The 17,865-nt window shown below is 39.9% G+C and overlaps 1 protein-coding gene across 1 annotated transcript; it reads left to right on the top strand.

Moving 5' to 3' along the window:
• The first annotated feature begins 1,523 nt into the window (after positions 1-1,523).
• Positions 1,524-17,686, top strand: ERAP1 (endoplasmic reticulum aminopeptidase 1). The gene is made up of 18 exons (XM_035567595.2): positions 1,524-2,307; positions 2,835-2,973; positions 4,206-4,340; positions 4,919-5,039; positions 5,384-5,538; positions 6,088-6,201; positions 7,608-7,739; positions 8,305-8,436; positions 8,588-8,671; positions 9,032-9,189; positions 9,692-9,771; positions 10,050-10,233; positions 13,065-13,221; positions 13,309-13,493; positions 14,229-14,390; positions 15,281-15,421; positions 15,529-15,610; positions 16,949-17,686. Exons 1-18 carry the CDS (start codon positions 1,820-1,822, stop codon positions 17,093-17,095), a joined length of 2,796 nt encoding a protein of 931 aa, XP_035423488.1. The 5' UTR covers positions 1,524-1,819; the 3' UTR covers positions 17,096-17,686.
• Positions 17,687-17,865: the final 179 nt, after the last annotated feature.

Genomic DNA, 17,865 nt, shown 5'->3' with positions numbered 1-17,865 from the left:
GGGGCAATGGCCACAAAACGGATCACAGGAAGTTCCGCACCAACATGGGAAAGAACTTCTTCACGGTGAGGGTGACGGAGCACTGGAACAGGCTGCCCAGGGAGGTTGTTGAGTCTCCTTCTCTGGAGATATTCAAGGCCCGTCTGAATGCCTACCTGGGCAGCCTGCTCTAGGGAACCTGCTTTGGCAGGGGGGATTGGACCCAATGATCTCTTGAGGTTCCTTCCAACCCCTACAATTCTGTGACTCTGTGAGAAGAATAAGATCAGGCTACCAGGCTAGCAAGTCTGTATCTGAGGTCTCAAAGTGTACCTTCATCCTGATGTTGGTGATGCTCCTGGGGAGAGGTTACCAGCACCAACACCCAGGACCTTTTTTACCACTTTCAGTTCTTATTGCAGAGATATCTGACCCTGTTGTCCTTTAGCGGAAATCTGCTCTTTTTGCAGGGTGAGAACCTCTTTTGGTAGTTGTTCTGCTCTGACCTCACCTGACTTGGTCATCCTAGAGTTTCCCAGCATTCCTTGGTGGCTTTGTCCTTCAGCAGTGGTACACATGGACCCAGGAACTCTTTTCTGTAGCCACAGGACTGGTTAGAAACACTTGGAACGGACCAGACCACCGTGATGACAGAGCATATTTTCATTTGAACTCCTTTGCAAGGAATCTTTTAGGGCTGGAGGAATGGGCTGGCAGGAATCTCATGGAGTTGTGGAAAGTCCTGTACCTGGGGAATAACAACCCCAGGCACCAGGACATGCTATGGGCACCCTGCTGGAGAGCAGCCTGGCAGAAAATGATCTGGGGTTCCTGGTGGACACCACGCTGAACATAAGCCAGCAATGTGCCCATGCAGCAAGGAAGGCTGATGGTGTGCTGGGCTGCAGTATGATGAGTGTTGCCAGCGGGCTGAAGAAGATGATCCTTCCTCACTACTTAGCACTGGTGAAGCTGGAGAGCTGGGTCCTGTTCTGGGCTTCCATGTACAAGACAGACGTGAGTGTAGTGGAGAGAGTCCAACCAAGATGATCTCTGCTGCTTACCTGAGGAAAGGCTGGGGGTGCCCAGACTGTTCAGCCTGGAGAAGAGAAAGATCAGGGAGATCTATCTCATCAATGTCTATAAATACCTGAATGGAGGGTGAAGAGAAGACAAGAGCCAGGCTCTTCTCAGTGGTGTCCAGGCACAGGTTGTCCAGAGAGGCGGCGGAGTCTCCTCTTTGGAGATCTCCAAAAGTCTCCTGAACATGGTGCCAGACACCCTGCTCTGTGTGGCCGTGCTGGGGTGGCTGAAGCAGGTGGCCTCCTGAGGCGCTTCCAGCCTCAGCCTGGCAGGGGCTCTGCGAGATACACGGCTGTAACGTCCGCTGGGCTTCCTTTGGGAAATTCTGATGAGAAACGGATTCAGTACTCGAAAACACGTGCTCAACGAGCAGCTGCTTTGGTGGCCAATGCCTTTTTTAGGGGAGGGCCCACACCACCAAGCCCCTGCTTTGGGGGCCGGGCCGCGCAGGGCCCGCCGCCACTCGCGGCCCCTCGCGGCCTCCATGGGCGGTGGCGGCGGCGCGCTCCGCCCCGCGGCGGGGCTCGGCGGGCGCGGGCCGGCCGGCTGGCTTCACTTTCGCTTTCGTCTCGGCCCTGGTCCCTCTCGGTGTCGCCTTCCTCCCTCGGGCCCTCTCGGTGCCGGCCTCCTCCCTCGGGCCCAGAGGCGGGTCCCGCAGCGCGGAGCGGGGGCTGCGGTCCCGGGGCTGCTCCCCGCCGCAGCATGAGGCGGCGGGTGCAGGGCGGCCTCGTTGCCTCCTCCCTTCACTAGGTCCAAAATGGCAGCGCCGCACCTAGCCGCCTCGTTCCGGGGTCCGTGTGCCCCAGTGGTGTCCGTGGTGCTGGGCCTGGCCATGGTGGCTTCTTCTGTCGGCGGTGGCCTCGGCGTTGACAGCAGCATGCCGTTTCCCTGGAACAGGGTGAGGCTCCCTGAGCACATTGTCCCGCTGCACTACCACCTCCTCATCCACCCTAACCTCACCACGCAGACCTTCTCGGGGACAGCTGCCATAGACCTGACCATCACCCGTCAAACCAGCACCGTCATCCTGCACAGCAAGCGTTTGCATGTGGCCTGGGCGGCCATCGGGGCACAGGAGGCGAGGGTGCTGGAGCACCGGGCGCTGGAGCAGGTGGCACTGCTCGCCACCGAGCCGCTGCGGGCTGGCCACAACTACACCGTCACCATCCAGTACGCTGCCAACCTCTCTGACTCCTTCCATGGCTTTTACAAAAGCACCTACAGGACCCAGGAAGGAGAACTCAGGTAATCTTCTTCTTTTTAAGTAATAGATACATCATCTTAGATATTACATGTAACTGGTTTTAGAATTTGTTGTCAGCTGCTTTGTAAGTTTTCTTTGAAATTATCCATTGCTGAGGTTCCTGTCAGACAAAAAACCGCACCAGATTGTATATATAATGGGATATTGCAGAGACTGCCGTTCTTTCAGGTAGCTATGGGGTTCTTGGCTGTAGCCTTAGCAGGCCTTAATCCACCAACACATCCGTCCATCCTTCAGTGATGTGAGAGGAAGAGTCCGCGGACTTGCTGGGCTCATGACAAGTTGTCTCTTATTCCAGAACCCCTTATCGGGGGTATTGGTCGAGAAACTTTATATATCCACTTCTGTTCCCCACAACAGACTGAGAAATGGTAATTCTTAGCATGCAAAAGATTTTGAAAGTACTCAAGTTATTTGATAAGTGTGAAATTACTTGATTTTCACACAAGGCAGTGAACACTGTGCATGTGAAGGTATGTGGACTAAAGCTTTTCTCTTTTTTCCTTAGAGTGCTTGCAGCAACGCAGTTTGAGCCAACATTTGCAAGAATGGCCTTTCCATGTTTTGATGAACCAGCCTTCAAAGCCAGATTTTCAGTTAAGATTAGGAGGGAACCAAAGCACCTTGCGCTGTCCAACATGCCACTTGTAGGTGGATACATTTAATGTTGTGCTGTTGCTTGATGACCTTTAAAATAGAAAGTAAAAGGAGAACAGAATATCTAGGAAGTTGCTGTTCATGGTAATATTGACCTAAAGATTCTGGCAGTTCTTTTCTGAGAGTAAAGGATTGCTGGTAGTGTTGATACACAGTTATAAAGGAATGCAACAGATGTTGGATCCAATGGGTTTCTGTTCTCAGCAGTGGTTTGAGAACAATGTAATCTCCCTAACCTTTATTTTACTCATAAAATGCTTTCAGTCTTTGTCTTAGATTTTAAGAATTAATATTAAAATGTATCTGAATACAGACATAATATAATTCATGTGTATTAACTTAATTATCCTATTAATCAGGACCTTTTATATATATATATTTTAAAAAAGGTTAGTTTGGCCTTCAGAAAATATCTGTGAAAGGGGAGTATGTGTAATACCTACAAATATTGTTTGCAATTACAAATATGTAGGCATATATAGGGTGGGTCACATGTCATACATTTGATCTTACTTTGTGCATAAGAGATTCTTCATAAATCCTTCTGCATTATTGATTCCTGATTTGCCAGGAAACTAACACTTATAAGTGATGGAACAACACCTCCCCATAGACCAAGTACATTTCAAAAAAACGAAGTCTTTTGAAAGTTGGTTTAAAAAAAAAAAAAAAAAACAGTTCTTGCACTGAAAAGTAGATAAAATAATGAATGAAGGGAGGGTGCCAGTATTAGTATTTCAACGTGGCTAAATATACTCCAAGTCTAAATTAGTTACCTAAGGCGAATCAAAAGGGAAAACTGGATACCTCAAACAGGTGACTCATTTTGTCGTGAAATAGATATCTGACAGAGATGAGTCATTATTTGGAGTAGTTTATTTCTCTCGTGTGTAACAAGTGATGTTTAGATTTAGACAATTTCTGATCAACTCAAGTGTGATCTTAATTAGATTGATGTGCTGGCAGACACTGAGGAAAATTAAAGCTTTTGAACCAGTACTTTTATTTATCTAGTTTTAGCAATGTTGAAGTAACACTTATGAGTGAAACTACCTATATGTTTCTGTTTTCTTTCTTTGTGTGGGAACGGGCTGGCATGGGGTTGACTTCTTTCCAACGTCTTTAAAATTGTCTTAGTGAAACTGAAAAGAAACACGTCGATTTTTGGTGCTAAAGTCCTTGTAGGTACTATGGGATGATGAGCTGTGCTTGTCTTTTTTAGATGAAGACTGTGAATATAAATTCATGGCTTGTTGAAGACCATTTTGATACCAGTGTCAAGATGAGTACCTACCTCGTGGCCTTTATTGTTTCAGATTTCAAGTCCATCAGCAAAATATCCAGTCATGGAGTTAAGGTAACTGTTCTGATTTTCTAAGAGCTTTTTTTATAACAAAATCTATATGGAAACATATACTGTACTTTCAAGCTAAATCGTTGCATTTATACATCGTGAAGTTTTACATGAACAAGAGGACAGAAAAAAGTTGGCTTTGTAATTGGATGATTAGTTTGCATTAAGACTTTTACTAATTTCAAAAGGTTTTGGTAATATGCTTGCTTTTTATATACTTACATGCATTGGTAATGTTGTTTCATGTAAGATTGTTTGATTAAAGGGAAATTAAATATCGTTTTCTTGGAGAATCAGGAATAAAATAAAACAGTGTTAGTTAAACAACCCTGGCATGGTAGGGGATGGAAGCTATGGATGTCCTTTTACGGGCATAGTGGTTCTGGAGGATAAAGTACAATTCTTATTTCTAATTTTGATCATATTTGTATCTGGATTTTTTAAAAATAACTTTTGTATGAGAGCTGTTAGGTATGTGCTCTACTGTCACTTTTCATGACCACTCACTTACCTGTGTTAAGGAACAAATTCTGTAAGCTTTTGATGCTGGCATTTAAATACTGCCTGCTTGTTTACTGTAGATTTCTGTATACACGGTACCAGAGAAGATCCACCAAGCTGATTATGCACTGGATGCGGCAGTAAAACTTTTAGACTTTTATGAGGATTACTTCAGCATTTCATATCCCTTACCTAAACAAGGTAAGTGTTAAATAATTTAATGTATTCAAGAATAGCATTAAGAATAGAGAGTAAAATAGCACAAAATCAATAAATTAGGTAAGACTGGGACAATTTTGGCTCACAGACTTTTAAACTGCCTGCTTCGCATAACTTAAGAGTATATTTAAAAGCTTCACTGAGAACTGAAAATCCTTCTATATAGAACTCTTAAAAAGGTATGTTTTTGCTGTTACATTTAGGAGAGCCCTTAAAGAATGTGTGATGTGGGAGCTGTTGTGAAGTGGGATGAGCAGGTGACTGGGTACTTTACTGGGTAAAATAATCCTAGCAGTTTATTAATGCTTCCCCACCGCCCTCCCCAGATTTAGCAGCTATTCCGGATTTCCAGTCTGGTGCTATGGAAAACTGGGGATTGACCACATATCGGGAATCTGCGTTGTTGTATGACCCTGAGAAGTCCTCAGCATCTTCTAGACTTTGGATTACTATGATAATAGCCCATGAACTGGCTCATCAGGTGAGATTTAGGAGCAACAATAAAGGATCAGAAGGGACAACAGAGTGGTCACAGCTGTGTGGATGGGGAGATATTTGACATATAGACTGAAAATAGCTGTTTCAGTTTGAGGGTGTTCATATGTGAATCATGAGACTGTTCCCAGTAAAGTCTAGTTGGGCTTCATAGACATGAAGGGCTGTAACCAAAATCTGTTTAGTTCAGTAGCTGTAGTGCTCTGGGGCCTTTGCACCATTGTTAACCCTTGAAATTAATTGCAAGGCATGAATATAGGTAAAAAAGTTCAGAAATGTTACAGTTTTATACGTGGCTCTCCTATCAAACCTGGTTTATTTATAACGTTTCATGGAATGGTAGTGGAAACCAGTGCTGTAGAGTATTACCATTAAAATAAGAAATTAAATGGAAAGAGGCCAGAGTAAGCTGTATTACTAAAAAATGTGCCTTAAATGTCAGTGACATGCTATAAATTCAATTTCATATCAGTCAGTAGCAGCTTTTGTGAAAAACTGTGTATTTAAATTAAAATTTTTGTTGTTATTGTTTCAGTGGTTTGGCAACCTAGTTACCATGGAGTGGTGGAATGACCTGTGGTTAAATGAAGGGTTTGCAAAATTCATGGAGTTTGTGTCGGTCAACGTTACCCATCCAGAACTGAAAGTTGTAAGCAGCATTTACTGTATTTTTATTTTATATTTGCATTCTAAGTCCACTAATTTGTAAGGGTGAAGACCAAGCATGTTTATGCTGTGAAATAGTTTTCGATTTCTCTTTGAAAGAATTGTCTGATCTTAACTTGAAGGGTAAGAATATTGATTTAATTGTATCTAATAATTTCAGAAACTGGTGATGGAAGTTAATGATTGCAATCAAAGTATATTCTCTTTTCAAAAGCTTTTTAGACTTCCAAAAGTATAAAGGCATTGCTAGTTGGTCGAGGGAAGTGATTGGGAAGTGACTCTACTCTGCGCTGGTGCGGCCTCACCTCGAGTACTGTGTGCAGTTCTGGGCACCACAGTACAAAAAGGACGTTAACCTGTTGGAGAGTGTCCAGAGGAGGGCGACGAAGATGGTGAAGGGCCTAGAGGGGAAGACGTATGAGGAGCGGCTGAGGTCACTTAGCCTGTTCAGCCTGGAAAAGAGGAGGCTGAGGGGAGACCTCATCATGGTCTACAGCTTCCTCATGAGGGAGAATGGAGGGGCAGGCACCGACCTATTCTCCTTAGTCACCAGTGATAGGACCTGCGGGAATGGTGTCAAGCTGAGGCAGGGGAGGTTTAGGCTGGACATCAGGAAGAGGTTCTTCACTGAGAGGGTTGTCGCACACTGGAACAGGCTCCCCAGGGAAGTAGTCACTGCACCAAGCCTGTCGGGAGTTTAAGAAGCGTTTGGACTGTGCGCTTAGTCACATGGTCGGACTTTTTGGGTAGACCTGTGTGGTGCCAGGAGTTGGACTCGATGATCCTTATGGGTCCCTTCCAACTCAGGATATTCTATGATTCTATGAAATTTTTATTTTTTTTCATCATGTATAGTCAGACTTAAATCCTAATGAAGACCCTCAAATCCTTCCACTAGCTTTTGCACAGGTTCAATCTATGAAACTTTGCAAGTATGCCTAGTTCAACCAATGTGAAATGAACGGTAACTGGGAAGATCTATGCAGAAACTTGCCATAAAACTGCAGTGGAATGATGATGAAGAAATTCATCATTTGCTTTTTTTTTTTTCCCTTTGGTTTGTTTTGTGGTTACTGACCATTCATTTTGTCATCACACTGTTGGAACGTGTGCATGTCTTCTTGGAATTACTTTTAAGTCTCACTAGCTGGAGTATTAAAGTTAGTTTAGAAGGGTAGAGGCAGTTTGTCTCTCTATATTACCGTTTTTGTTTTCTTTTTTTTTTTCTTTTTTTTTTTTTTATAAAGCTCAGTAATGAAAACAAAGATATGTTTGGTTTTCCATATGGGATTTGAACATCATGTACAATGGACCACAATGTGAACTAACAGGAATTCAGTAGTCATTGTGCAAAAGTTGGTAGTAATAATCATTTTTGCCTCCTATTAGGAAGATTATTTCTTAACAAGATGCTTTGATGCCATGGAAGTGGATGCATTAAATTCATCGCATCCTGTGTCTACTCCTGTGGAAGATCCAGCTCAAATTTTAGAAATGTTTGATGATGTTTCTTATGATAAGGTAAAATTTGTAACTGATTTTGTTCTCAGTTGTACTGATTGTACTATACATCTGCATTGTACTGATTTCAGTCAGTCTTTTATACAAGACATCCCTGAACCATGGTGTTAATATACTTTTTTATATTATTTTTATTTTTATATTCTAACTAATTCCTAGTCCAAAACTCCTGAATGTAGTTCAAATGGTGGTTTCCTGTTCCATCTATAAAAAGAGGAGGTTTTAACCCCTTTTTATCTATTGTGTATCAATTTAAACATTAAAACATTATTTTAGGTGCTTAAACCAACCGGCGTTTTTCACTGGAGCATTATATGGTGCTGCTCTATGTAGTAATTCAAAAAATAATAGCATAGTTTACTCAATCCAAAATATAGTTAAGAAAATATATTTATGAAAGCCAAATTACTGTTTAAATATACATAAAACTCAATTATTTCTTATTTCTTATCAGACAGACATACAAAATTGAACTGCTCTTTAGGTTACTCTGAAAATTTTCTGAAAGAAGCATCTTGCTATCTAGGGAGTGGTTTTGTAAACATTTTGTCACACTTTTTTTCAGGGATCCTGTATATTAAATATGTTGAGGGACTACCTGACTGACAATGTTTTTAAAGCTGGGCTTGTGCAGTACCTGCAGAAGTACAGCTATCAGAATACAAAAAATGAAGATTTGTGGGACAGTATGACAAATGCAAGTATTTCTTACTCTCTTTTTTTTACTTTTTTTTCCAAATTTCATAGTTTTTTGTGAATAGTGTGTTTTTGTAGTATATTACTGAGGACTGTGACCAATACTTATGGTAATGATATCAAAAACAGATGACCAAAACTTTCTTCTACAGATTTGTCCCACAGCAGGTAGCGATAAAAGTGAACAACAAGGTGATGGCTTTTGCAGAAGGAACCAACAGTCATCTTCAAATGCAGTAAGCATCTATTTTTTTTACTCATCAGTATTTGGGAGTTTGATATTTATCTGAGTCCTCTCATGTTACTATTCTGTGCTGCCGCATCGGTATGTGTACAGTAAGAAATCCTACCTCTGTGCCTAGGGCTGACCGGAAAACAGCACTATTTAAAGAGATGTCATTAACTACGTAAAAGTGTCCAGAAAAAGAACAGCTGGAGTTGTCATTGATATCCCATGTTCCAGTCTAAACTTAACTATGCTGAGCTTACAAATTTGCAGCAGCTTTTATGAAGTTCTTAGCTACTCATTTCATTGTCCATGCACTCCATCTTCCTCCTCTTCTTATGTATCTTCTTTTTCCCTCACCAACCAATAGCACTGGACTAAAGGAGAGACTCTTGATGTGAGGGCAATGATGAACACTTGGACACTGCAAAAAGGTTTTCCCCTGGTAACTGTCACAGTGAGAGGAAAGAACGTCCACCTGCAGCAGGAGCACTACATGAAGGGAGCAGATTCCCATTCATCCACAGGGTAAAGAAAATGGGAAAATCCCAGCACACAAACCGTAATACTCACCTATGGCAAACATAGATATACAATAATAGCTTTCACTGTTGTTTCTTAAGGAATGCTCCTTGAACTGATTGGATGTGAGTCTTTCCCTCTGCAGCTCAAGACAGTACTACTACTGCAGTAGGTACAGGTGGCCACACCTGGCATGCCTGGCCGAGTTACCGGTAGCTGCACAGCTACAGTGGCCGGGCACCTAGGTGAGCTGTGTGAACTCATACTGGGACACGCCAGTGGAACTAGGCTTGAAACTCCATATTGTTGCAGCTTCACTGTTAATGATCTCCCAAGCAAATTAAATTAGGGCTAGTTAGGTGCATGTGGTTCTGCACCAAAATAAAGAGATGTGAGTGCAGGTCATTGCTGTCATCCTGCAGGTAAAAGACACTCATCAGCTGTTAGACTGGGCCAGGCTGGAGAAGCTTTTGCAGAGTTCTTTCATTAAATTTCTGTTTTGCATTAGGTACTTGTGGCACATTCCACTAACCTACATTACGAGCAAATCTGACACTGTGCAAAGATTTTTGATGACAACTAAAACAGGTAATTTATTTGATTAATTATAAGTGATTAATTTATTCGAAGTTTTTCTGTAAGCTTTTTAGCTTTGCAGGTGTTTTTTTGCAGAATTGACAACTGCAGCTACTAGTACAAGACAAATGATTTTTTGTCATCTCAACTGCATCGCTATAATAATCTCTTAGTATATTCAGGATTCATGTTATAGTTTTATTTAAATCTCTGAAGTGAGACTATTATTGGGTATAATATTAGAGTGATTTTGAATCACTAATAAAAAGGAGTTATATTTTTGTTTGTAGATGTCATTATCCTTCCGGAAGAGGCTGAGTGGATCAAATTCAATGTGTACATGAATGGTTATTACATTGTGCACTATGAAGATGATGGATGGGATCATCTGATCAACCTTTTGAAAGAGAATCATACAGCAATTAGCAACAATGACAGAACAAGTCTCATTAACAACATATTCCAGCTTGTAAGGTAAGGCATGCTGTGCTAGTCAAAAACAATACAAACTGCATTCATGAGTATATATCACTAAAGGAGTGTTGATTACATATACATTTTTCATTAAATCATTCAAACAGGAGCATGTTCTTCTCTTGCTTACAGCAATGTAAACCCAGGATTTCTCATTTGCAGTGGCCTTATCCAAGTGTATTTAATGAAACAGACAAGAAGACATAATCCTCATGGTCTGTGAAGTGTTTGAAACAGGATGTAACTCACTGTTTGAGTCTTTTTTTGAAAAGGGAGATTGGGAGTGAAGTTCTCAGTGAAATTCTGCATTTGCTATGTTAACTCAGTGTCACGTGGTCTTTAATTGTAATTTTGGAGTTCAGCTTTCACAGGGAAGTGGTAAATACATGTGTACTATTGATAATAATGACCTGTTTATTGTGGTAATACGGTCTTTCACGCAAGATTACAAGAAATACTAAGAAACTGAGTCCACATCCTATTTGCAAGTTAAGGCTTTCTTTAAGATAAGGTAATTCTTCTTAATGTATTGTCACACTAATTCTCCTCAGCTTGGATTTAACTAGTAACGCTTTTACACCATGAAGACATTGAGAGTGTAAATGTGGCACACATTTGGTTAAGTGAAAAATATGGGTTAAGACATGGAGCTGTCAGAGGTCATAGCAGTAAAAGGTATTTTTTCTGCTGCTAACATTGGGCTAATGATTGCATACAAAATGGAGCATGTATCTGTTTTTGATAAAACTTTGTTTTTCTTTGAATATTTTCTTCATATAATTTTCTGCTAAAATTTTAGCTTCTGAGGAAGCTCAGTAGATGTGGACACTTGGTGTCTTGATTACAAGTGTTCTTCTGAGTACCCAAAATGCTCACCAGTACATCTTCATGCAACCTATTAAATCTCTCAGTCAAGATTTTGCAAGTGAGCTAATGCTAGGAGAGTGTTTATGTGGAAATACTGATGTTCTCTAGGACTGTCAAATCTTTGTCCTGTCCTGCATCACAGGTAGCTGTGCTTTCTCTCTCAAGTTCAAGAAAGGGGAGCATGGAAGTAATATTATAACTTCCCTGGTCCAGCTGGTGAGCAAAAACGCAATTGAGTAGGTGGTAGGGCATACAATCTCTTACTCTGTAATTCAGCGGAGTTTTTTAGACTGTTTTTCAGTAGGCATTCCAGGATGAGATGTTGGGGAAAGACCTGCTATATTCAGTGTTGAATATATATATGACATATATCTCAGTTGAACTGTATCTTGTTGAACTGAAAAAAAAAAAAAACGAGATGTCCCTTGCACTTGCCTCAGAAAAAGCTTACAGTCAAAGGTGGCAGAATTACAGCCAGGTAGGGTTGCTCAGTGAGCTCAGTTCAGCGTACAACAGGGAGCTGTGGCATTCAATACATGCCTAATTTCTGATGTGGACAATACAGCAAAGCCAACCTTTAAGCAGGGACCTGAGGAAGAAGACCAGTGAAGCTTTGACTAGTAGCTCTGACTGAAGAGCTTTTAATGTGAGGAGCAGGGAGAAACATACTCACTTAGAAACCTGAAAGTCAGAGATGGAAGATGGCAGAAAACACTAGAAGACAGTCAGAAGTTAAATTCTCAGCACGACATTTCACAGATGAAAAACAGAACAGATTTGAAAGGGGGGTAAAAACAGGTCGTCCTCAATACAGACACACTAGTGGAAAGATGCCAGTGTAAAGTGATGGAGTAGGGTAGTGTTTTTGCTCCTGGAAAGACACTGTTTCCATTTGTCAATTAGAAACAAGGCTCTTACAGTAATAAAAATGTGATACGATTATAGCCACAGTTAGTCTTAGTTCTGTGGATGTTATTACAAAAAAGTGTGTCTTAGAGGTGTTTTGCAAACAAAATCTGCAACAGGTGTGTATACTCAGAGGGGCAAAGAGAACCAAAGAACCGAATGCATTAATTGCTGATCTTACAGCATTCAAGAAAAAAGGCGGTAAGGAGAGCTGGAAGACAATCACATGAATCTGAGGTGGCAGCTCATAAAGAGATGCCAGCGGGGCTAGTCAACTTTTTCATCCGGACAGCGGAAGAAAGGCTTTTATAGTTCAAAGTTTGAAGAGAAAAGGGGAGCCTGAAGAAAGATTGCTTATTGTGTTCAAGAAGCTTAGAGAAGAAAGGAAGAAGGGACAATTAGAGATGCAAATTGGGTTAAACTTGGTTCCTTTTAAGATGGGTGACTTGTATTTTGAAGAAGAGAAAGGTGAATAAGGACAAAATGAGAACGTATATGGGGAGATAGCATGGGCAGAAAGAAGCAGAAAAAAGGTTTCACAGAAGGATAAAAAAATTACCAGGATGAAGTGAAATAAGTCCTCTTCCATTTTCTCTATTTTCTCTTGTAATAAGTAATTGAGATATATCCTGGCAGACATAGAAGGGTTGAGCTGTTAGTTAAAGTGAAGAACCAGCTGGGATTATAGCTGTGAGGTTTTACTACAAGAGATTAAGTACCTGCGTGTCAAGCTAGAAAGGTGTTACAGAAGAAGTAAGTTCAGTGATTGGATTTTCTTCTGTATGTGCTATATAGAGCAAAGTGAGGAGACAGCAAGAGAGAGACAGTGCTTTGATGACCAAGGGACAGGGGAAAAAGTGGGTCTTACTAATAACATTCCCTTACAGTCCATTTCTTAGTTCAAAGACTAGATATTAGGTTTCATAGCTTATGTTACTTGCTCAGCCACATTTGACTTCTAAAAACAAACCTAAAAAACTGTGTCTTGGATTTTGTTTTTACGTTTGTTTTGTAAGCTTAATTGCAACTTCTTTTATCCCCTCTCTTCTTCTCTTTAGAATAAAAAAAATGCCAATTTCTAAAGCTTTTGATTTAACTTTATACCTGAAACGGGAAACACAAATCATGCCTGTACTCCAAGGTATGAATGAGCTGGTTCCTATATACAAGCTGATGGAGAAGCGGGATATGGATGATACAGAAAAACAGTTAAAGGTAACATTTTAAGTATCTAGAGTTTCATAACTGTGCCTGTACCTTGTAAAAAGTGCTTTATATATCATTTTTATTGTCTTATTTTAGGAGTATATAGTCAATTTATTTAAAGACCTAATTGACAAACAGCTTTGGAGTGATGACGGCTCAGTGTCTGAGAGAATGCTTCGGCAGTCCCTGCTGCTCTTCGCATGTATGCGCAGATACCAGCCATGCGTGGACAAAGCAGAAGAGTATTTCCTGAAATGGCAGAAATCCAATGGAACCTTGAGGTCCGTTTTGCAAATAACTGTTTTTTCTTATACTGTCTTTTCTGATACTCTAATTATAGTAAAGGTAATTAAGAAAGAGCTGAAATGCAGTTCTCTAAGCAGTCTGAAGTTGAGTCTTTTTAATTCTGTATCTCATACTTTAACTTTTCACTTCCTTCACGTATTGGTGAATATTATATACCCAAACTAGCACATGTCACGTGGTACTCCCCAGCTTGTCTTCTTAGATAGGTGAAAAAATTCTTCTTAGAAAAGTGAAAATTACATGTAAATATATTCCGTCCTGTATCTGTCTGGAGACTGCTCTATAAAAATAGGTAGCTACTGTTCATGACATTTGTGTAATTTGTGCTTCTCACCATGACATAAGAACTCTCTAAAACACCCTCCAAAACATCTCTGAGAGACTGTTCTGGGAAGGCCATAGAAGACTGTGTTGGTATCCAACTGGGCTTAAATACAAGATAGACAGGAAAGGAATATACAAAATAAGTAAGAAAAAAAAATAAAGGAATGAGTCAATTTCTGGAAATCGTTTCCAGGGCAGGAACGCTACTGTGATACAACCTGATATATTTAACTGTTTCCCAGCAATAAGGATCACTAATACCCATGAAGGACCAGTATTTTTAAGAAACTGTTATGGCAGTTGATGTATGATGATGTCAAGGTTATATTTCTGCAAACATGCCTAAATACGACATGGAGAGTAACTTGGTGTTCAATTTGTTGTAGTTTGCCAGCTGATGTGAAGACAGCAGTGTATGCTGTTGGAGCACAAACATCTGAAGGTTGGGATTTCCTCCTTAGTAAATACAGACAGCACTCATTCAGCATAGATAAAAGTAAAATTGAATTAGCTCTCAGCCTCACCAGAAATAAGGACAAACTTCAGTGGTGAGTAGTGTGTTACACAAGAACAGAAGTGTGTTTTGGGGTGAATAACCAAATACTGACACAGGAACTAGTATCGCTCAGTCTTGTTACATAGCTGTTGAATTTCAGGATTTATAAAATGCTTTACAGATTTTATACACTAAGAGCAAGTGGCTGCAGCATTTCATTTAAGGGTTTTAGTGCCAGGAGTCAATGTGCTCAGCATTGCAGCAGCAAATTGGGATGAAATATAAACCTATTCAAATACCTTGTCTTTGCTTGACAGACACTTCATTGTTTACCTTTTTAGTTATTTTGGTTATAGGTGTATATACTCTTGTTTCTTACAAAAATTGTGTGTTTTCCCACTTTTGAGAAAACTGAGTGTTACTGAAGTTTTCAGATATTCAAACCTTCAAAGCTTGCATTCTGTAAACCTGCTTTCTGCCTTCTGGTGGGAGTTATGGAATGTCACGCTCATTTAGCATGTAGCTATATAGCTGTTTCATAATGTTATTTTTTGTATTTGCTGTTCTTTGGACATGTTAGTCACGAGTTTGCAAGGCCTGAATATTCCACTGACAGTGTAGAACAAATTTATTTCCTACAAGGGATTAGGGAGTTGGAAAAAAAGTTGGAAAAAAAGTTGGAAACTTTTGAATAGAACCAAAATGTAGACTATTCTTATAATTTATATTCAGCATGCAGATCTATTAAATAGTTGTAATTATGAAGGTAATAGTAATGGGAAGGATGGATATACATTGTAAAAATTTGGAAGTAACCCAACAGTGTTGGGACCTTTAGAAATGTGAACCTTATAAACAGTAGAAAATACTAAGCAAGTAATCATTTTGTCATTTTTATCTTTACTGGTCTAAACAATTTCCATATCTATTATTAATTCTTAGGTTACTGGATCAAGGTCTCCGTGGTGACATCATAAAAACTCAGGATCTTCCACACATTATTGTGTATGTTGCCAGAAACCCATCTGGCTATCATCTTGCTTGGACGTTTTTAAAGGAAAATTGGGAGAAAGTCGTAGAAAAGTAAGGAACACGTGTTGTTTCACTGCTGCCTGTACCCAATTGTACTTTAAAACACTATTTTCTACCAAACTGTAGGTTTTCTGAGTGTAGGTTATTCTTTTTGACAGATTTGAACTTGGTTCGAATTCCATAGCAACCATTGTCACTGGAGTGACAAATCAGTACTCGACTAGGCCACAGCTTGCACAGGTAAGCCATTCAGATTAGCTGTTCTGGTTTTAAAAAGTAGTTGTAGTTTAACTGAAACAAAACTCTGGTTTAAATTTTAACATATTAAAAGCATGACTAGTTATGAAGTATTAGAATAATATCCTGTGTTTTCCTTGAGCTTAATTCCTTGAGGCAGAGCATTAAGACAGTGGCAAGGAGAAAGATGGAATTTGTTTAAGCAGTGGACTTGGATGCAGAGTATTCATGTATGTATGTGTATGTAATGTTCATGGCTCTCTTCTGGAGAGTACTGAGGAAAAATAAGAACAAAAGTAGGTCTTCTCACTGAGCAGACCGAAGGGCAAATGCTGAAGGGCAGTGATAAGTATAGTGTGCTCTATGTCTGCTACTCCAGGGAGAATTATCCATGCTTCTGGATGTCACATATGATAATCATTTTGTCCACCTATTCCACTTCTGTCAGTGTCAAAAAAACAAACAAACAAAACCAAGACTGGTCAGTGTGCAGATTCAAAGTCCTAAAATGGGATCCCTGACCATTTTTTGGAAGCTGAAATCCAGATTCCCTGGTTTGGGTCAAAACACAGGCAGAAATAATATGACCATATTAAGTACAAAATGAAAGAATATAGGGAGCAGTGCATTCTTTTGTACTTCATTCTCACCACTCGTTTTAAATCCAAATGGACTCTGACAGTGTGTCAATAGAATGCTATAGCAGTGCCATAGGCTGCAAGGACGTTTCTGTGCCCTACCTAGAAATGTATCTGTGCATCTCCCTGGGGGATCTGCAGGATTTATGACATGAGAGTCACTGTGAACACACTGGCAGACAGACAGGAAGTATAAGGAGAGAGAAAATCCAGCAATTCTTTTCCATGTATTCTACTTGTACCTTTTGTGTAGTTTGTACAACTATTTGCATCTTGCATCCTGTGTATATTAGCAGGGACCGTTTCAGTTCACAGCCTGAGACGTTACTTGAACTGCCAAGTGAAGGTGTGTTACCAACCAAGCAGCCAAGAGGCAGAGTAGGGGATGCATTTCCTTCTCTGGGGGAGTCTATACAAAGACAGACACTGCTGTCTAAAGGTTTGTTGAATGAGCAAGAACCAGACAGATTCCCTTGCACAACAGTTTGTCACTTCCTGCAACTGCTTTTTTATAATCTAATGTTAAATGTAATCTTCATCAATTTGTGAGATTGAGTCAGTATCTTTTTGAAGGTTTTGAAATTTTTAAGATAATTTCTCATGTCAGGTCAAATATCACAACTATCCTGCTACTGTTCCTGTGAAAATAAGAGACACTGCTGCCTCTTCATCAGCTGTCCTTCCACATTTTTTTATTCAACAGGTTAAAGAATTCTTCGGTTCTCTGGAGGAAAAAAGTGCACAGCTTCGTTGCATCCAACAAGCTATTGAAACCATTGAGGACAATATACAATGGATGGATAGAAATTTTGAGGATATCAAAACATGGCTGCAAAAGAATCACCTATAAATTAGGATAACTTATTTTTGTCAAAAACAATTGTAAGGCACTGAAAATTCATAGGAGGAGCAGCAGAGCAATTTTAAAAGTTAGTTTCTCTAGAGGGCACACTAAGTCTGCACTATTCCTCTTGCTGCTGACTGAAAATATTCTTGTATTTTTAGGTAATGTTAAGGAAATGAGCATGCATTTTGTGTGCAGAACGTCTGAATCTTATTGTAGATGATTAATCAGTTGGTTTTAGCTGGAAATTTTGCTTTTAATTATTCCTTTTACACCTGATTGAAGTGCAACTGCTACCATAATTACTCACTGATGTTTAAGAGGACAGATAGTCATTTGTAATAGGCTTTATTTCTTATCTCTAAGGATTGTAAGCTAATTACTGCGAGAACAGATGAATATTATGTGCTAAGAAGGTGTTATTATGTGCTTATGTTACTTAAGAAATGAGCTGAAGTTTTGGAGGGTTTTTTTTTTTTTTTTTTAAAGACCCAGTAGTGAATGAATTTCTTCTCTTTTCACCTATGAAAATTCCTCAATTCCAGTACTAGTATTAAAAAAAAAAAAAATCCACCTGTTACCCTAAGTGCTTGATTTCTAACACTTGATTTCTTTGCCTTGACAAACATATCCTTGATGTGATTCATTAGTTTTTATTTTCTCTGGTGTTTCCTTACTGGCTGAAGCAGCCAGTAACTGTAACAAAGACTAAGACTTAAGAAGAAAAAAAATGCATGAGGTGGAATAATCATAACCTTTCAATTGTGCCTTGTTCC

Source organism: Cygnus atratus, chromosome Z, assembly GCF_013377495.2.
Source record: "Cygnus atratus isolate AKBS03 ecotype Queensland, Australia chromosome Z, CAtr_DNAZoo_HiC_assembly, whole genome shotgun sequence".
Taxonomy (NCBI): Eukaryota; Metazoa; Chordata; class Aves; order Anseriformes; family Anatidae; genus Cygnus; species Cygnus atratus.
Note: the sequence above shows the minus strand (reverse complement) of the source record. Positions and strands in the feature narration are given on the sequence as shown.